Source organism: Heliangelus exortis, chromosome Z, assembly GCF_036169615.1.
Source record: "Heliangelus exortis chromosome Z, bHelExo1.hap1, whole genome shotgun sequence".
Taxonomy (NCBI): Eukaryota; Metazoa; Chordata; class Aves; order Apodiformes; family Trochilidae; genus Heliangelus; species Heliangelus exortis.
In genome coordinates, this window is record NC_092454.1 from 52,763,699 (window position 1) to 52,785,593 (window position 21,895).

Genomic DNA, 21,895 nt, shown 5'->3' on the forward strand with positions numbered 1-21,895 from the left:
ACCTTGTAGTATCAAGAGGTTTGAGTCTTGGTTTACATGGGTTGGCCAATGCTGGGTTATGGATGACATGTTTTTACAGTCATTAGCTTATGCAACTGTTAGAAGTTCCAGTACTGACTGAAATGGAAACTGTCAATCTGCTCATAATAACTGTTTACTTCCAACTCATTTTTATTTCCAACCCACCTACCGTGTGAGATAATAACTGAGCAAGTATGTTCTCATTTATATTATTGTGAAAAAACCACAGTAGTTGTACTGAAGTAGATTAATTTTAGAATCCAAAAGCAATTGTGTAAGATCTGAATGGAAACTATTAAAGAGAAAAACATTACAGCAATAGTATATATCCTGTGACCTCAGGAATTTTGAAAACCATCTGTATTTTCTATATTTCATATCTCTTGGCTTCTTATGGGTAAGGTCTTCTAAAATTCTGAAATCTCATCTCGTTGAGGCTTTCACCTCATTCTATAGGTGGCATGATATATCAAATGCTGGATTGAAAAGAAAGTATAAATCATATTCCTTTAGCTTTTATCCAGTGCTCCATGCCTAAAGAAAGTTGCACTGGAAGTCTGCAATGAAAAATGAGCATGCCATGTAGATACCTTCAGGAAAAGCCAGATAGAACATATGGGCAAAAAATCCTCAGCATTTCTCATTTTTTGTCCTACCCACATGTCACCTCCCATTTACATCCAGTGTGACTGAACTTATGACTAGAAGAAGGAAGCTGTTAGTTCTTCTAACTTCCTGCTTCCTGGCACCTATTGGAAGGTACTTTCATATATGAGTAATATAATAATTTCAGGGAGACTTGTAAACTTTTTTTGTAAACATGCAAACATCATGGCTGTAGCATGGTGGTTAGTTTTCTCTTCAGATGTACTTTGCAAATAGGAAGTTGATTTGTCAAATGAAAAATAGAAGCATTTAAGGGTCATGTGAATAGGTAACACCAGAGAAAAGCACTATATTAAATTTGAAGGGAGCATTGCACTTTGAAAGATGTGTTTTTATTAATTAGGTAGTTGTCATACTGAAGTTTTAAGAAAATGTTGAACTGAGAAATAGAATTCTTTGTGATTAAAAGAGTTATGGAAGACATGTTTTGATAATGATATGTAATGTAATGATAATATATATAATTAAAATATTGTAATATCAATTATATTATATAATTGATAATATATATAATAATGTAATGATAATATATATATTTTTAGCCATTATCTAAAGTTTCTACTAATTGTATTTTTAAGACTCCCTGATGGAAGTACGGCTCAATTTGTTGTTAGTTTTAAGTAATTTATTTTAGATTTTCTAGTTAGTTAGTTTCTAGTAATTTATTAAATTATAGAGTGATGAGAAATCATCACAGAGTATTAAATTTAACTAATTTAACCTTGTATCAGTCCAAGTAACTTCAGCTTCATTGAAGAATGTTACTCAGAAAAGCACTTAGTCTTGAAGACTTAGAGACTTGAGAGTCTACGTGTGATTGTTACAGTCAGTCATACTTCTTGTTAAATATTTTAAAGCATTTTTTGAATAGATTTTTTGCTTCAGTTCCACCACTTTTACTTTTCCTATGTGTATAACCGAGTTTTGGTGCAGATAAGCTCTGTGCAGCTGAGACTCATAACTGGCTGTTTTTATTGAAGAGGACAGTACACTGTGATTAAGTGTATTTCTTGAGGGCATGAAGAATGGTGTTACTAGCAGTTTTATAGTAGTTTCTCCCTGTGCACGGTTCTAAGAACAGCCTTGTATTACTCTTAATACTTCCATGAATCAGATAATATTCTGAGTGGGTCTTTTAGCTTTCAACATATTGTCTCTAGAAATTTGATTTATGGTGTTTGACTTACAGAATGCTTACTTTTCTACCGTTATGTGTTTCAAGCTGAAGAAATACTTAAGATTCCTGGCAAGCAAAAATCAGAACCAGTGATTTCCCGTGGCAGGAGTGAGAACTGAATGTGTATCCCCTGCATTGTCAAGCAAAGTTTGACTTTTTCTCCTTAGCGAGGAAAGAAACTATTTGCAGGCTTAGATATACTGTTGTGCTCAGACAGGTTGTAAGATTTAAGATCCAGTCTCATTTTCTCTTTCCCTACCAGCTGAGCAGGGTGGCTTTTTACTCCATGCTTTTTAATTTGGATGCTTTCTAAAATACCTGGCATGCCCCCTGCATGTTCAACAGGATGCTTGGTTGAACTGATCTGGAATTCCGGGTTCCATTTTGCTAAAAAAAGGCATTGTGTCATTCATTGTTGCAGTCAGTTGAGATCTGGGAATTAATAACAAAATCCAGGAACTAAATAACAAAAGGAAAAAAAGAAGATGAAAGGGGGGGGAAAAAAGAAAGGAAACATCAAAATATAGAATAGTTGACTGTGTTTAGAACAGAGAGCTTCCCATGGAATTTGGAGTAAGAAAAGAATTTACTAATGACAGATTAGCTATTTAGCTAATAGCTAAATTACTGTACAGGAGCAGGGAGGAAAGGCTGATGGCTTAAGTAATTTCTGAGAAGTCAGAGTTGTCTTGACTTACAGCAGATGTAATAAAGTGAAATTTAGAGGAATTTTGCAGTCATACCTTGATAAAAGAAGCTTTAAGATAATAAGATTATAGTCTAATTGAGTCAACTGGCTTCAGGATAAAGAACCACCAGTATTTTCAACCATGTATTTAGTTCTGAATTAGTTCACAGAGCTTAAATGTGTTTAAATTCTAGTACTTCTTTAGTCTGTATGCAAAGTAGATAAATAGCATAAATACCACTTCTACCATATGAGAAAGTTTGTCTTCAGTGCTAGAGTAAACATTTCTAATCCAGGGAATCCTAGAGGTGCTTTCAGTACCTTGTTGTCTTTTCCGCATTCTTCAGTGATCAGCGAGCTTCACATTTGATCAGTCAGATCTCAGCTGTGCTGTAGAACATGAGGTGAGTGAGATGTTTCTGTCAGGGAAATGCATATCTTACACTATTAGAATGAGAAGACTCCAATCTGAGGTAGTTGGGATTTGTATACCAGACTTAAAAATAGCTTCTAAACTTAGCTGAAACACAACCAGAATCAGTTGAACTAACACCACCTCCTGTCAGCTCTTACATGAAGATAGCTCCAGTTGATATTGTCATTGTTGTTTTTATTACAATGATGATGTCTCCCATCATCAGCTATATCAGAGCTGACATAGGGTCTCAAATCTCCTCCGTATGAACACCTCAACATGAGTCTGAGCAAGTTACAACATGGCTTTGCTAGGTGCCTGGAGTCATGCTAGGTGCCTAGGATTGACTGAGACTGCTGCCTTAGATTAGTAACTTGTTTGATTAAAAAATTAAACGAAATAAAACGTGTGCAGTTTTTGACTCTGCACTCTTGGAAGATCGTACGTAATCATATTCTTGTTCTCATGAGGCCCCAACCCCTGCCTTTTTTTTAAAGGAACATAGTTTTATGACTGCCCATGTAATATTGCATCTTCTAAAAAAAAAAAAATTGTTATTGGGACTTCAATTTTCATGGTGTTTTGTGCTTATAAAATGAAATTCCATTACATAAGGCTAGAAAAAAAAGGCTTCTGTGGTATATTTGTATTTACCACATGAAAAAATGCTTGTGTCTAAACATCTGTATAACATTATTTGAAGTTTAGAACTTGCAATACTAAAGTAATTTGTCTAACATTAAAGTAGTCTAATTAAGGAAAGGAAATGTAATGTAATAATGAAATGAATAATGCTGCACAGATCTTAACAGAAGTATAAGAAGAATGGAGGTGAAGAGGAAGGTTGTCATAACCTTCAAGGCATTATGAATTTCCAGAGGAAATCTGAACTCAGAAGTTTGCTTCCTGAGTAGAGCCAATATTTTCTGGTTTGACCTATAGTGTGAAGAAACCAGATGCTTTTGTATTCTGGCTTTCTGTAGCATGTAAAAGTTACATGATGTTACTCCTCTAGTGTGAGAGCTGGATAGCTGGGGCAGTGTATACCATAATAAGAAGTCTGTGCTTTTGTTTTTCAAATATTCCCATAGAAGACTGTTATTTCTTGGTAAGAAAGTTCAGGTTTCTGAATAGGCTGCACTTTTTTTTTTTTTTTTTTTTTTCCAAACTGGAATTTGCTGTGCTCTAAGGCTTCATACGTTATTTAATGCTAAGTTATGCTAATGTATAAAAATTAAATTTCATGGAGTGTGAAGAATGTTACAACAAAAGTGTGCTAAAATTGTTTTTCATTTCATGGCAGGTATGCTTTTTTTAAAGGTACCTTTATTCAATTAATTTGTTTCCCAAGTTTTCAGGGTAGTAATATTTCACCAAAGTAAAAGTTTTATATTCAGCATTACTTCAGAATAAGGAATTAGGGAGGCTCCAAGGTGTATAATGCTCGCAAAATGCAGGAAATCATCAGTTGTGGTTAAAATCCACAATAAAACATGGAAATAGAAAATGAAGCAACTAATTACCTTGATTCCTCCCTTTAGGGTTACAATGTGACATTCAGGTAGTTTCAATAAATGTTATCCATGTTTGTGATCCTAAATTAAAATAAGATTATTTTTTCAAAATCGTATTTTCAATCCTTTTTTCCTTTATTTATAATGTCATGTAAGAATGAGTAGTAATTTGCATGCTAGTTTGAAGCCATAGCCAATACTTCTAAAGCATTGCCTAGAAATATATGGAGGGCTACTGGAGAACTTTCTCTTATGACATGTTAAGGGGGACACCTTTAAAAAAGTAAAGAAAGAGTGCTGACCTCTGTTACTATATATCTTATGAAGATTGTATGTTCTCCAGAAATTCAACAGCTTATCAGTTGACAAATATTTCACTACTAGTAGACATGAAGATCATCACCATGTATATCCACACATAAATTGTGCTTTGTTACATGTAGGTCATACCCTTGATATTGTAGGGGGAAAAAAAATATTTTATTCTTTAATAGTAGAATTCATGCACTTTTTGTTGGACAAAATAATGGTGAAATATGCTAGTTCTCCCTTTCTTCCTTCCTTGTTCACATTCTAATGTCACTCAGAAAAGGCAGTTTAAAGCTATGTTAACATTTACACATACAGGCAAGCTGACAGGTTTGGTTTTTTTTGAGTGTAGGCTGTAAATATACATTTCAAGCTAAATATATATTTCAAGCTATATAAAAAAGATATATAGATTTAAAATACACCACTTTAATAATTTTAACTATAATCTACTACAAAAAATTAATCCGAAGTATATGAAAAACTTGGTATTTATTAAAATAAACTGTCAGTTTTTACAGACAAGTTATATTTAACTCCTGAGGTCCTGTAACTAATAGAAGAGGACTTGTTCCAGCATTCTTGCCATCTTCTCACTGTAGCAGATGTTAATTCTTTTTAAAGTATTCCTCAGTGGTCACTTTGTGACCTTTCCCTGCCCTTTGCTTCCTTCTCTGTAGCTGTTGTGAGAGCAGTGTTTCTAACATGTTGAGGAACTGGAGGAAGTTCTAGCAATGTACCTGGGTCAAGCTACTTAGCTTGAAAATTACCCATTTCACTCTTAGTATGTCTGCTTATTTTGTCTATCCAAGTGCAAGTGATTAGTGTAATAGGACTTCATCAGGCTAAAATTTCTTGTCTCTCCTGAATAGAAAGTTTTATTTTTCATGGAGAGTACATACATAACATGTAGTTAATGCAGCTGTAAATCAGCCTCAGATGGACAAGTTCTTTTTACAGTATTTCTCTTGCTTGTGTTCCTGTAACTTTTTTGCATCACCAATGAACTCAGTTTCTCCAACTCTGGTACGCTTCTTCCTGGTGCTGTTAAACAAGTGGCAGAGGAACTTAAGAGTCACTGCTGTAAAAGAATTAGGTCAAATTAGTGTAACTGGCAAATCTGTAAGTGACTGAAAAATTAACCTACCATGTCATACTTAGGGAAAGGAAACATTATTATTCTCTCTATATCTGAAGGCTCCAAACCCTAAGAAAGCTAGAAATTCTTTAATATACAGATCACTGGTAGTACAGCTAGAAAACAGGGATAATTGATTGACAGTGAGAAAAAACAGTTCACTTGAGTAGCATATTTCAGATAACTTCAGTGCTATAAAAGTAAATGGTGTACAAAATAAGCCTCAGTGAACAGTACTGTGGGGCTTTCAGATTGATTCAGATCTGTCTTCCCTGGATATTAAGTGTTTGGATAATAAATCAGGACAGAAGCATTCTGGCTGTCTCACAAAAATAACTGTTGTCGTTTCAGATGTCGTTTCACACTAATCTGCAATAAGTGTTCTGGCAACCATAACTATCATAGCTAAGAACCACCCAACAAATCAGTAACTTCATTTTAAATACAAATGAAATTGTAGAGATGTGCAGTATTGTTCCTTTGCAAGATAAAGGAAGGATAGACGAGAAGTTTACATTCCCATCCTTCCCTCTGTATATACTCCAGGGCCTCTGGTTATCTGTTGCTGGTTTTGCTCAGTGTAGCTGAGGCTATTCATCTCCCCTGTGATTTTTGAGGTCAGATCTTAAGTTGGATGTGCATTACAAATAATTCTCTCAGATAATTTTTTCAGATATAGGGAGAAACAGATTGCCAAAACCCAAAGAATCTGTTCCATTGCAGATGTTTGTAAATGGAGCAGGCAAAGAGCACTAGTCAGATGTGCTGCCTTACTATTTTTTAAAGAATACAAACCATGTAGTAATGATTTTAGTTTTAAGTGTTGCTGCGTTGTGCAGTTCTTAAATGTAATGTAGGTGATCTCTTGTGAAAAGAGGAGTCATAATGCTTGAAAAAACCCAGAGCTGCTGGATTAAATAGTTTTCCTTGAGATGGTAGGTGGAAAGTAACTTCCTAGAAAAACTGCTGTGTTACCTGTGAAGACTTCTTACTCCTTCCTCACTGATTTGGTTGTTCTTTTAAAGACAGTATTATTCTGTTAGTTTTAGAGAGGCTCTTTAAGCCAATAAAAGGAATACAGTCTGCGTATGTTGAGTTGGGAAAAGGTAAATAAATGATAAGTGACTTCAGGAAGAGCATTTTTGTTCCTTTTTTTTTTCCCCTGCCTTCCCACTCCAATCTAATTGCAAACATACTTTTGTAAAAGATGTAGCTTTAATGTAATCATGACCAAATATAACCAGCATGTTCTGATGGAAATAAAACTGGTACTTTGGACAGAAATGTGTTTTCATCTGCAATCCTCGCTGTAGGAGTGTAAATTACTGAGCTGTCACGGTATGCTGCCACTACCATCTTTGCAAGTAAATGACAGTAATTGCTAAAAGTTTTTTTTTTCTAAGCTTCAGAAAAAATTCCTGGGTGCATCAGGAATCACACCTACCATTCACAAATGTGCTTTTTATCATGCCAGGGGTGTTCATTTGATTATATAATAATCTGAAGTGTCAGTCAGATCTTTCCTATGTGTAATATAGAACATGGCTTTCCGCATTTATGAGGTTTCATTCACTGAAATAGATAGGTGCAGGCATTGCTTCAGACTAGGTATTCCATAGGGAGACATCTCAGTGACAAGGATGTGATGCTTTTTTGATACGAAGTCCTTTCCCAGCCTGTAGGAAACACTCGTCATTCACTGGTGTTCCTTATATCCATGCAATTAATGGGAGAATAGTTAGCTATACTGTGTGCTTGTAGGCTGTTATGTTTAACTCAGGAGGTCTAACAGTACCTAATGTACTGAAGCTTAGAATACTATGAAGGGCCTTGTATTTTTATACAGTATTCTGGAGCAGTATGTAGATGGCCAGCATCTAATCTGCCACTGTTTGTATTTCTAGGCAGAGGGTCCTAAAATTTTTGCAAATCAAAGCTTCAATGCATTTATGTTCCTGAGTGATGAGTAAGAAATCAAGGAGTCAGTCTTTTTTAGCATTTGTAATATACAAGGTTCTGAAGACTGACCTCTTTCCATGATCCACCAAGAGTAAGTTTCTCTGCTCTGGGTGTGCAGAAGCTCAGTTCTGGTATCCCTTTAACTATATTTTGGTTTCATGGTCAAGGAAGCTCCTGTGTGTTTCACTGTGTGTCCCTCTAGTTTCATAAGCTTTGTGTGAAGTTTGGGAAGAAAGAAAGAATGTTAACAAAGGCTAATATTAAAGGAAATTCATTTTTTCCCCCAAGTAATTGACTAGAAATCAGTCAAAGGCAGACTAAAATAATTAAGTTTTTGAGAAGTGAACATTATTAGAAAATACTCTATTCTATTCATATTATTTATGTCTGGCCAGTCTGGTATACGTTGTTGATTGGTTAGGAATAGCAGTGATAATTTAAACAAAGATAGTCTGTAATGGATGTCTTTTAAAATAGATGATTTATGAATTTACTAGTAGCTTAAATTGATGGTCATGTCGATGTTTTATAGCTCTGAGCATGTATTTCAGAAGCATAGGATTTCTAAGACATAAGGATTCTTTTAATGCATTTCTTTTTCCACAGACCTATAATCTTTGTTGAAAGTTAGTTTATTTTTTGCCTGGAAATCTCTATTGTCCAAGTACCACCCAGGGGTTTTGTACTGTGTTTCCTACTTAGTCATCTTCATTCTGACATCCTATGACAGAGCACAGCTCCAGTAGAAGCATCCCAAGTCACTCTGGGTGTGGGTATAGAGAGGGAGTGTCCATACAACATGGCCCAGGAGTGACAAAAGGCACATTCTGCTTGAGTTACCAGTTGGCTGCTGCATACCTCTACTGTACTGCTACAGCAACATCACCTGTTCTGTTTGTCCCTTTTTATTGATCCAGGTGTCAGTGGCACAATGGATAATTCATGTTCAGTACAATACCAAATAAGGACTGAATGCTCTATGCTTATGTTGCAAGAATATTGTTTAAAAAAAGTAAAATGCTTTCAAAAGTCTGTGGCATGAAAGAAATTTATATAGTTGTGCAATTTTTTGTGATCTGAACAAACTAAACAGAAGCTAACTTTTCCTGATTCTCTACTTAAGAGTTGCCTTGTAATAAAAAGTGTGTTCTTTTAGGTGTACTTTGATTTCTGTAAAGGTAACATTACTTTTTAAGAGGTCTGACACTGTAGAAAAGTAATGGGCTGTTTCTCTCCTCTTTTTGGGCAGTTTTGGTATGAATCATGATGGAATTGGAAATTCCTGTGGGACCAAAGGTCATGAAGCAGCAAAGCTAATGGCAGCTCATATTACAGCAAACACCAACCCTTTCTCTTGGTCAGCCTGCAGTCGGGATTACATCACCAGTTTTTTAGAGTAAGTAATCTCTCAAGAAAAATACAAGTTTTTTAAAAAATTGACACCTTTAGAATAAATAGTATAGATATAGTGACCTGTTCTGATGGTTTAAATTTTAAGAACTAAGAGACTGAAACATGGCAAGTCACTTAATATTTTTTTTTTTAGAGTAATTAGAGTAATTTTTCTGGCAAAAGTACTGGCAAAAACTGCTTCTGCTCCATTCCCTACTTTACAATTACAATTTTTAATCTGTTCAAAGCATTCTGAAGTGCTGATTCCATGTCATTGAATTAATCTGAGGATGATAAATGGAGAAGAGTGGAACTAGTCTATCAATGGTGGGAAGTATTTTTTTGAAGTATGTGTGTAATATGAGGGAATCTAGTGAAAGGAAAGGGTTGTAGCCCTTTTCCTTGTACATTTCATCTCCAGATTTTTTTCATGCAATCTTGTGTGTTTTTATCTATGAACGTTCTTCGGTTCCACTGGTGAGAATATAAAGATTATAGGAGGGGATTTCTCTATATATTATTACCTTAAAATTGTGCTAACATAAACTGTGGTGATTTTTATCCAGAACTAGGTTGCTACCTGAGATTTTACTTCTGCATGAAAAAATGTAAACAGTCAAAATATGTTAGTCTCAGAAATGTGCTCATGTCAATGTATGTGTTGGTGCATATGATGTATAATGAAGCCTTTGTGTGTGTTTTGAATTGTGGAAAAGACAGAAGTTGAGTTCACTAAGAGGAGATTAATAACAGGATTTTTCAAAGTTGTGTCAGATGGGCTTCATGGGAGCAAACAGCAGCTGGTTGATAGGCTCCTTATCATCACTGCAATTGTTCCATTAAGAAATAAAGGCTCTTCAGTTATTGAGACACTTTCTGTATATTAGGAGATGAACTTAAGCCAGTCAAGTGGTCTAACCATGAGATTACTTAAAACAAAATGAGCTTTTCCTCCTCCTCTTTTCAGGGTGCTTACCTCAGAGTCAGGTGCTGTATTCTGAATCTTGCTTGAAGGGACCCATCCAGACCAATAAATTTTCTTTAGGTTGATTCAGATGTAACTTCCCACAAAATATAGAGAGGATGACTGAATTGCTCTCAAGAGATGTTGGGCCTCTCCATGAAGTCTTTGGGCAGAGACAGATTTTTAATGTTGGTTCTGTTCATATGAAAAATGTCCTTGGTTACTGTATCTAAACCAAAGAACACTGAATAAGTCATCCTTATGTGCATGTATCCTTATGGTTTCTCACAATATGCATTGATTTTCTCAGGAGAGGTATAAATGTATTGATTAAACACTACCATCATAAAAATATATGCAGGGTAGTTTTGTTTTATCATTACCAATAATTTCTGTTGATTCAACATTGTTCCCATTAGTAGTCTTCCCAATATGTCATGCAGGCTAGTTAACTTGTGACAAAGAATATGTTTTTTCTATCTCTTCTGAGACACTGTTTAACAGCTTAGTAGTTACGATTGTAAATTTAAATTTTAGATACTTTCTTCTACCATTTGAGGGTTTGTTTCTTACTCTTTTAGTTCTACTATTCTTTGTCTCATTTACTTATTATTGCTCTCCTCAGAACTCCATTTTGATTCTATAGTTGTCCTGCCAATAATTTTTCTTACTGGTGAACACATAATACAACAGATAGCTAAGAAGTGATTTCTTATTGGTTGAGAGGAGAATTGTCAAAATCTGTGATTTGTGTTGTGCTACAAATATTGTAGAACTGAAAATTTGTGTATAATGTTCCTCTAGAGTTTTAAAATTCAGCCTGAACAAACCTTCTTGTTTCTCTACTTCGTACAGATGTAGTGATCTTTCAAAATTTTACTGTCAGTTGGAGGCATTTTAACATGTGCCTCTACTTTATTTTTCTTTTTAAAACTTGCCTTATTCTTTACTACTAGTGTCTCCATCATTGTTTTTCATTCTCTAGGCTTGTTCACTGTTAATTTTATTTTTAGGTGCCAGTGAAAAATTGTAGTTATATCAGCAGAAAGCCAGAATTGTGTTCTGGTGAATCTACTCCCACATTTATAATCTCTTTCAGTTTTTTGAGATACTTCTCTGTCATTGCCACTGTTGTAACTCTGCTCGAATCACTACCATCTCTGAATTTCATAAAAAAATAAGTACTGAATATAGTAAGCGATATTGAACTAAGTTTAAAAAAAAATATAAATAGCATCTTCAGTAATAAAAGATCCTCTGTAATATTTTCGTTGCATTTTTGCAACACAATTTTTATATATATATTTATATAATTTTAATATAATTTTTTAATATAAATTTTTAATATATAAACATTACACATTGCAGTTATGAATAGATTTTCCAATTATATAGGTTACTGTGCTAAATAGTGCACAAGATAACTTCTCCTTCATCCTCTAACTTTGCAATCTAATTTTTAAAATGTCAGAGTTGTCAGACATGATCTGCTCATTATAAATCCATGTTATTTTTTTAATAATTGTGGTTCTAATATTCTACAAATGAATTGATACTTTTTTCTTAAAATAGTTGGTTTATTATTTCATAAAGTAGAACATTCTGTAAAACAGTAGGTTTTTTCTCCAGTTTGTAGTTTTCTGCCCAGCTTTTCATGCCATCTCCTCAGTGCAGTGAGAAGATGTTGAGATAGTTACATAGGTACCTGCAAGGCAGCTATCAGAAGCCTAGATAATTTCTTTTTTGTCCATTAACACATTTCCTTGAAGCAGAACAGCCTTAAGAGCAGATACTTTTCTGTTGCAGGTGATTAACAGTGAGCAAGAAACAAAGAATACAGTGAGTTTCATGTGATAGCAATTCTGTGACGGCTCCTATAAGAGCAGAACTTTCTCCTTCCAGGCATGAAATGTTACTCTGCTTTATTCTAATACTTCTTCATAACTTAGCAACAGATGAGGAAAATACTGATTTAGAGTGTTAGAGAGTAAGCCTCATGGTGAGGCTTAGGTTTAGGTAAGGTATTAGGAAGAGATTTTTCCCTGTGTGGGTGATGAGACACTGGAACAGGTGCCCAGAGAAACTGTGGATGTCCCACCCTGGAAGTATTCAAGGACAGGCTGAATGGGGCTTGGAGCAATCTGGTCTAGTGGGAGGGGCCCCTCCCCATGCAAGGGAGTTGGGACTAGCTAATCTTCAATGTCTCTTCCAACCCAAACTATTCTGTGGTTTGGTGAAAAGTAAAGACAAAGTAAAGGTTTGTATTGGTGGTAGATCAGCCAGCACAGGTTCTGAAATGACCAGAGAATTTGGTTTTTTTTCCAGAGGAAAACATTCCTTATAGCACATAATAGCTGTTGCTTGTCAAGCTTTATTTTAGAGTGAACATTTGGCTGAATCCAGTTTACTGACTGGAGTGTTCATAAGTGCTTTACAATGGCTTTAAATTTTATTAACCTTTTATGGATTGAAATGCAGAAATACTGTGAATTGAAAGGTTGGAGATCAGTGTCAGAGAACAGAGATTCCCATGAGGGGTGTAGAAACCTCAAATATGTGTATAAAGGAGAAATTAACCAAGCCTAAAAATATCATTTGTGACTGAAAACCAGTGTAAATTTAATTCTATATAGCATATGTGGGTGGATATGTATTTATTTTTAATTTTAATACATATAGATATATAACATGCAACTTTCATTATATCCAGTATATATTAGGTTACATGGTGTACTTGCAGAGCCACGCAGATACATAGAGCTAAGGAAGAGAATTTTCTGCTTAGAATTCCTTATTCAGTTACTTTTATGTTTTGTCATAAACAAATCTGTGTGATTTCTGGAATCATACTTTGTTAATCTTCTCAGTAGCAGACAGGAAAAGTTGTTAGAAGAAGCCAGATGTCTAGCTCTGTCTTTCAAAGACAGTATTGTCTTTCCAAGGTGAATGGAGAGGAATCAAGAGTCTTGAGTAAGACTGAATGAATAAGATCTATCACAGGAAATTCTTGGAGTCTCTAGAATTGCCATGCATCAGGATTTAGATTTGAGACTATACCTTTCTAACTGTGGAAAGGAGCCAAAACTACCTTGGTCCAAGCAAGTCTATGTAGACAAAACAAAAATCACCCAGTGTTTGGGCCTAGACATGGTCTGTGCAAGAGTCTTGAACACAGGAGTGGATATGTAAGATAAATACAAGGTATGCCTATAAATATGCTTCCCATGCTATCTATTGGCCAGTCAACTGGTATTCCAGAAACGTAAGTTTAAATTTTTTTTAGAAGTACAAGCCAAGACTAAGTTGAATAATAAGGTCACATGAATCATATAAAAATTTCATATCTCACTCTACAAATCAGTGCAGAAAACTTACATTCATTATTAGATGTTGACCTATCCTTTGGATGATTTTTTCTAAGTTTAGTAGGATTTTTTTTTCAGTTATAGGGTAATTCAATAAAGAATGTATGTTCCAAATTTCTATAGATTTCTAGAACTTAGGAAGTCTTACATTTCTCTTAAAAGGCTACCCGGTTAAAAAAAAAAATCAATTAGTCTGTTTTAAAAAAGTTTCTGTAATCTTGGGGTATCAGTATGTTTTTGAGTGTTGGCTATGCAAGTATTCTTCTTGTCTGCCTCATACATTATTGAAATTTTAAGAAATTTTAAGTGCAGTATTAGCAGCAGATTCTCATTAACTAATCTGTAGAATGTTTGAAAAAATAAATACAAAACGGATTGGCCCAGTATTTTATAGCTCATTGTCTCCCAAATTCTCAAGGCGAGATACTAGCAGATTTTGGTCAGTGAATGACTTCAATAGATGCATCCATAGATTTTTCCTAATATGTCTGCTGGTTAATTGTTCAAATGAATAAAAGAATGCTTTGGAACAGGAGGATGGTGGAGGAAAGTATGCCTTTAAAAAATAGCCATTTATCTACTAGCAAAAAAGAAAAATTGAATATTATGAAAAGATTGTGCAATATTAGGGGGTATTTGCTATAAAACACATATTAAGGCACAGAGCCAGCCTTGAATTAAAGACTGGAAAGAAGTTGAATTCATCATGAGAGTGAGTGGTATATCCACATCACAATATCTGAATCTTCCTAACATTCAAGAATGTTTTCATTTAATAACTCTGTTCTGATTCATTTTAATTTTAAACATACCACTCCAAATCACTTCCGTTACTTTGTCCAGATTCTGCAAATATTTATGTGATTACCTGCAGGCTACTGAGCAATCTGTAGATTGTGTTTATTAATGTCAAGCTAAGCAGCTTTTGCAACCTATATAGAACTCTATCCTGGTGCTCTATAAAGATGAGTTTTTACTCACTAGAAGAATGTAATGGATATGAAGTCAGGATTCTGTTAGGAGCCAAATGTTATGTGTAGGCAAGTAAATAATTCATGTGTTTATATACGTATGTATAAAATTCACTCTGCTCATAGGTAATAAATATTACCTATTATAATAAATATTGTTGTTATATTATAATAATGTTTTTTCCATATCTTGATGGATAATTTCATAATGGAATTAAATAAGATCTTTTGTATGCTATCCGTATGTACGTATATATATGATTAATCAGCTGTAAGAGATAATTACAAATCCTTATAATACTTTTCACTTTTGAGTGTTTAACATAGCCTGCATTATAGTCTACATCATTATTATGAGCAAGCAATTCTGAAACAGTTGAAACCTGTTGTCAGTGCTAGTGTTCTGGCTTAATTTTTTTCAACCACTGAAGGAGTTGTGTTGTACTTTGTATGTTAATGAGATATCTGGGGATACTGTAATAGGAGGATAAACTTGGGGAGGTCCAGATCCATGTTTTTTGCTTTTTCTCTATTTACCTTGGATACAACAGTGATGTATACAGAGGTGGCGATGCTGTTTTCCATTGTTCACTCTGTAAAGCATTGAATCCCTACCTGCTGTTATCTTGATCAAGCAGTCAGCAGTGATAGCACATCTGAGATCTTAAGGTTTCAGAGGATGCACTAATGTCCTTGATGTTCTTCCAAACAGAAAATTTTGTTACTCCATGATATTAAAATACAAAGTAATGCTTAAGTTATATTAGAGTGTTTTACAAATATCGCTTGACACTCTACACTGGAATACTGTGAGAGAATGATACAAAGATTAGCTGTTTCATAACTGAAGCCAGTCCCACCACATCCCAAAAAACCTTATGTAATTTACCTAAAATTAGGGAAATGAGGTCATCTTTGAGTACTAGTAGGATCTTATGGTGTAAATAGGGTGTGAGGATGAGTTTGAGGTCATTCTTTTCCTTGATATTATTTATCTTACATCTACAGAAAGTTTTTTTTTTAAACTTTTATAGGCCTGATTGTTAATAACTGTTAGATCTCTCTTTACAAAATGCTCCAGTACCATTCTTCATCTTACACCCTTTTGGTTTATTGCCCTGTATTTATGAGACTGTTTTTTTCTGAAGTATCTGAGTTTTACTTTAATGGAGCAAAGAGAAAGGGAGAATAAGGACGTATACTCCAGAGTATTACATAATTCCTGAGTCCAGTATTAGTTGTCTGGAAGGGTTATATGGTCCTCAACCTACATTCATATTTTGCACAGCTTTGGTGAGACCTTTCAGTAGCAGTGGAAAAGTCCCAGGTTTTATTAATGTGTTTTATAGCACATTCCTTCTTTTCCGAAATATTTCAGTTTGCACAATACAGTATCAGGTTCTCACAATAAGTTTGTAAAATGTGTCCGTGTTGTTTAAGTACTTCAAAGAAGTACAAAGAAGCAGAAAGAAACAGAAATAAATTTTCAGCCTGAGAGGTGGTGATATATAGTAGATTGTAAGTGACTCACTGCTTAGTAGTAATTTTCTTGCTTTTTTTTCTCCTACAACAGTATTTTATTATTGTGAAAATCCCTTCATTAAATCAGAAGAGGCATATTTTTGTACTTAATACAAGGAGTTTGACTTGCATTTCTGCAATTACTTGTCTTGTGTTGTAGGTATAGACTTAAATTTACAGATTTGGTGAATTTAAAGGTTTATATCTGATTCTGTTATCTAATCCATGCAGTGCTACATATGCCTATAGACAGAGTCACTAAAGGAAATCAGGGGTTTCACTGCTGTGCTCTTAGATACCTGTTTAGAGGATCACAGTTTACAGACAAAACTCTGCACTACTGGAATCCATGGAAATGTTCCCATCATGTGCAATACCAGCTCAAGCTGATGTCAAATGCTAAACTACGCAGTACTTGTTCAAGCAAAGTTCCTATCTGCAGTTTGGTCCAGACAATGTGGAAAATGCTGATTGTATTTCAGTTGTTTCCATACTGGAATTATTAACACTCACATAATACAACACTGAAGAATTTCAGAAGAATGTAGGATAGATTCCAACTCCAGCTTTTAGAAAATACACATGCTTGCCGTAATTAAAATGGAAATAATGGGGCAAGTATGTTATCTCTTTATGCCAGAACCACACAGTTGATATTTTAAAGGTAGATTTCATCTGATGTATGAGGGTGTGTGTGTGTGTGTGTGTGTGTGCGCAGGTGCATCACTCTAAATTCATTAGGATTAGTAACTAAATGTTGCTGGTTTTTTTCTGTGAGTATCTGCTTATTGCCTTAGTTGCTGTTTGCCTTCTGAAATGGTGAACAGTTGTTTGTTTCCTAAAATAGGGTTAAAATGAGAGCATACGATATGTAGTTAAAGGAGGCTTTTTGCTCTTTTCTAATCTGCAGGTGTGAAAACGGTAGAAAATTGGAAATCTTCAAAAAATAGTGTAGAACATTCACTTTTGAAATTACGTTCCTTTGGCAAGGTGCATGGAAAAGATTTGGAAAAAAACCCATCAGTGCTGGCAAAATTTGTAGGAATGTCCTAAAAAAATTTAAAGTGTTGGCATAAGAATTCTTGAAAAATCCTCACTTATTCACATACGAATTGAAAACAAAAAAGCATCTGTCAACTTTTATGCACACTGACTAAAAAAACTGAGTTATTTATTCAGAAAAGTACAGAGATTTCTCAACAGACCATTTTCTACATTTGGATTTCTTTGTTATTTATTCCACTACATGAAAATGTTGTGGTTGAATATCGGCATATTTTGTAAAAAAACCACTAACCACCAGACAAAGATTATCTTAGTTCTAACATGGAGTTTTAAAGACTAAATATTATCAATACAGTAGAAAAGATCCAAACAATTTTTTTCACTCACCCTGGTATAGGCAAATCTGAAGATCCTGCAGAATTTTTACCACTGTAACTGTTTTGTTCAAGAAAAGCATGCAAGTCAAGCTCCTAACTCTCTAAACATTCAGATATATTGAAATTTAAATGTGTTTTACTTTTGTATAAACAAGTTGAGCTGCTCATATCTAAAGATTGTACTTCGCTGTTTGAAAGACCAGAAGGGTCATTAAGAATTGTAAAATGAACTTGTTTTAATTGCCTAATTTGTTTATTTTTCATCTTGTGACCAAATGTAGCTATTCTTCAGTGAAATCAAATAGGAATTTTAAAACAAAAATGAAAATCAGTCTTGTGTGGCTCAGAAATTATCACACTTTAAAAAAGGATAATATATGAAATCTATTTCACAATCTAAAATAAGCATTTTTTGTTAATAATGATGAAAAATTATTTTAAGATCTTAATTCCCTCTACTTTTTTTTTTACTATGGTACTAAGTGTGCCATCCTACTTCTGTTTGTTTATTGCGATCATATTTGTGTCAACACCCAGTGCTGTTAAAAGTAAGAACTAGATACATGATACTAGCTATCATTACTGTCATTTACAGTCAGTAGAGTTCCTAATTGATTTGGTCCTTTATGTTGAACAGTTCGGGCCGTGGTACTTGCCTTGATAATGAGCCTCCCAAGCGTGACTTTCTTTATCCAGCTGTGGCCCCAGGTCAGGTGTATGATGCTGATGAACAGTGTCGCTTCCAGTATGGAGCAACATCCCGCCAATGTAAATATGGGGTAAGAAGTCTTAATCCTTATGCTGAGTGTTCTGCTTAGTCATTTGTATATATTCCTTTATAACATAAATCTTTAGTTAGATGCAGTAGTGGGGAACAGATTTCCACAACGTGTCTGGTGCCATCATACGTAAGCAAAGAGTACATTTTAATCCTTATGCTGCATCTTTTGCTTGAGTCATTTTTGTATGCTGGGTGGGTAACAATGATCTGGGGAAAGCATTCTTTAATTTTAGGAAAAAAAGGAGAGCAGAGCACTTGATCCTGCTCCTCATGAAGTGTACTACGGAATTTTTCCAGATTTCAGTTAACTGAGATCAGATTCATGTTGTATTGATCGTGAAACATGAAATCTGTTGTGCTAGCTTTAACTTTTCAATTTAAAGCTACATTTTGAAATTGCTGTGGTACTTGTATTGACTTGTCAGGTCTGGTTTTTGTTTTGTGATTTGCTTTTTTTTCTTCTTTTTTCTGATATTGAGTTTATTGTTTCTCACATTGTTCAGATCTCTTTGTGGAATGATTAATTATGGTTATGGCAACAGCAGAACATGAAGCTAGATAACTGAATAGACTAATGAATAGCTACATACTAGCAAAGCCTTGGCTGCAAGTACTAGTGCTCAATAAACAATAAACAAATGAATCTACAGTAGAATAAAAATCTGCACAGGTAGGCCATGATGCAATAAATCTATAAATAGTTAAAATCTTACATCCCAAATCATGTAGTAGAATGATACATTTTGCTGTGCTTGTCATCAAACAATCAGCTGAGACTACATTAAATAAACCTTGAAAACATATCTAGTGGTTTAAAAGTAAACATTTAAATTTTCAGATGATTCAAGTAAAACGATGTAATAATTGAATTTTAATTCTGTTTACTTCTCTAATCACTAGCTACAAAGAAAGCCCATTTTTAATATCCCAGGGGTGATAAATACAACATTATTCTTGGGATATCTCTTTGGCAGAGCGCATTGTGCAAAGAACTTAAAGGATGTATGTAGCTGGTTGGCTAGCTCATGGAGTCTTTCCTGATCTCTGATGAAACCTATTTTGGCCTATATTTTTCCTGTTTAAGTTGTCACTTCCCACCACTGTCCCTTAATGGCCCTGGTTCCTGTCACTGCATCAAAGTAATTTTTTTTTCTGTTACAAAATCTCACCACATGCACTTTTATTTGCAGATATTTAATCCATCATCTATAGACTTTGGAAATATACCGCATTTTTAATTAAACTGTGTAGTTAATAACGTGCAAAACCTGCCTTTTCCGTATGTATGTTATTGTTTTCAAAAAGTGTTAAACTCTGTAGTTGTTGTGATGATCACACTGCACAATACACTTTCTTACTTAAACAAGTTTCTAAAACCAGGAATGATTGGAAGTAATGAAGATGTGTAGGTAATCTTGACTGTCTGCCTTCTGCTTTATTTTTGTTTTATAGGGTTTTTGGGGGGTTTCTCATGTAGTAAAAAAAAAAAAAAAGTGAACGCTTAAAAGAAGTTACATCTTCATGTGACATTACCAGTCCTCTGAACTGATGCAAAGTATTGTTCCATCAGTGAACCATCAATGTTAGCATAACTGCTAAAGATCATAAAAAATACCCCTCTTTTATGTAACAGGACTCATACCGCATATATTAATATAAGAGGCTATTGTAGAAGTCTGTTAATAATACCAGTCTAAAAAATCGTATGTATTTAAAACAGTGTCTACATTTGAAAATACTGTCTGCCATAGTGCTCTGAAAATGAGAAAATGGTTATTATGATCATACAGATTTCGGGTGATAATTTTGAAGTGGGAAGAAAAGTCTTTGGAAGGTGGTAATGCAGATGGAAAATAGCCACCCAAGAAATGCCTATTAATATGTGAAAAGATTTTTAGAACTGAGTAGTGGAACTAGATCTAAGTTCCAGACAAAGTTAAGTTGTATACACTGCTCAACTCTCATTTACACAAGTGAACAGCCAGTGCTTTGGACATTTCTACTTGGTGTAGCTATTCACATGAAGATGCCATTATTAGTTCACTGGTCTTATTCTACACATGTGCAGGTATGGAAATGTAATTAAATGTAGTAAAAATCCCTAATTGTGGACCTAGTTTAGGATACTAACATCTTTCTAGCACTTCTCTTAGTCCCTTCTTTTTAAAGTGACTGGTAAAAAAAGGGCTAGAGCAGGTTTTTCAAGATGGGGTTTAGTGACCCATAACGAAAGAAATTATAAATCAAAGAAATCTCAGAGAAAATTGCTTGTCTTTTTCTTTTGCTCATGTTCTTCACTGATTGGAGATGGTGAGACATGACAATAGAAACAGACTCTCAATCAAAGGCTAAAAAACTCTGCTTTGGACTCTGCTGTATGTAGTTGTTGGGATTGTTGGTGTTTTTAAGGTAACTTGGAAAATTTTCATGTTCTTTCTGCACCGAAATTCTATTGTAATGTCGTATTAACCTTTAGAAAAATTCCTTTTCAGCCATCTAGCTCCAATGTTAAACTGTGTTCATTGACTTTTCTCCCCTATTTCCTCATCCATTTCCTCTATATGTTCATTTTAAACTGTTACTTTTGATCATAAATGACATCTTAATCCTGCAAAAAATTTTTCACATTTAAGTGTCTAAAGCCTTATTCACTTAGGAGCTTGGAGCTAAATACATGGGGAGGTGTTTGAACCAGGGAGGCATCAGAACTAAAGTACTAAAGGGACTGGAAGTCTCTGCCTTCTTGTGTGTATATTTACTGAAAAGGAGCTAATTTGGCCTTACAAGGAGCTCTCTTACAGTTGTTTTGATATTATTGTTAGACCTAATTAAACTTTAGTTCAGTCACTTATGAACAGAGCTGTTTCATCAAAAATGTTGTGGCTATTGGTCAGGTTTCCCTGTATTTGTTAAGCATACAAGGTCAGACAAGAATTCAAAGGGCTACTTCAACTCTTTGAGCTGAAAAAATGAAACTACGTATTAGAAAACAATATTGTTCCTTCTAATGTTACATGTGCATTGTTCTATATACTGCACTATTTCTGATACAAGAGCAATTTCAGATAATTTAAACAAAGGATTAGATACTTTGAATAAAAATAATTAGGAGGTAGTACCTCAAGCTATGTAAAATACCTCACTGTTAGAGCACACTTTCAGATTCAGCAGAGTGTTAAATTTATGCCTTACAGTGAGCCAAATTGTAATGGTGGAAATTTTGCCATACAGTGCTGACACATAGCTTTTTCCTAAAGGCAATGCATGCTTTCAGGTACTTTCCTGGATTCACTGTAGTGGTAGTTTTGAGGCTGGTACGAACAGTGCCAGTCCCTGTTCATTTGTGTAGCTACTAGGTATGATACATCTTCTGGGGTAAAGCAGAATTCTGATAATTCTGCTAATTATCAAATGTGTTTCCTTCCCTTGCTTTCTTTGTATGCCAGTTCCCCTGATAGTTCAGAACCTTTTAAAATTCTTTTGTTTAGGTAAGTATAAGGAGAACTTCTTTCCTGGACTCTTTACCTCCTTAACAGTTGAGCAGTTGCCTAATAATAATTGACTGTTGGCTGTGTCTGAGTTAATGCAGGAAAGAATTTCTCTCTTTTCTTTGAATTTATCTGTTTTATGAG

General features: G+C 34.5%; 1 protein-coding gene across 2 annotated transcripts in view; it reads left to right on the forward strand.

Moving 5' to 3' along the window:
- Positions 1-21,895, forward strand: part of ADAMTS6 (ADAM metallopeptidase with thrombospondin type 1 motif 6) — a 133,246-nt gene that overhangs the window by 55,797 nt on the left and 55,554 nt on the right. For both annotated transcript variants that reach the window (XR_011723423.1, XM_071731711.1), the window contains exons 10-11: positions 9,137-9,283; positions 18,120-18,261. Coding sequence is in view for 1 of the 2 variants with exons in the window: in XM_071731711.1 (XP_071587812.1) it covers positions 9,137-9,283; positions 18,120-18,261 (289 nt within the window). In the remaining variant the exon portion in view is untranslated. The remainder of the gene's footprint in view (positions 1-9,136; positions 9,284-18,119; positions 18,262-21,895) is intronic.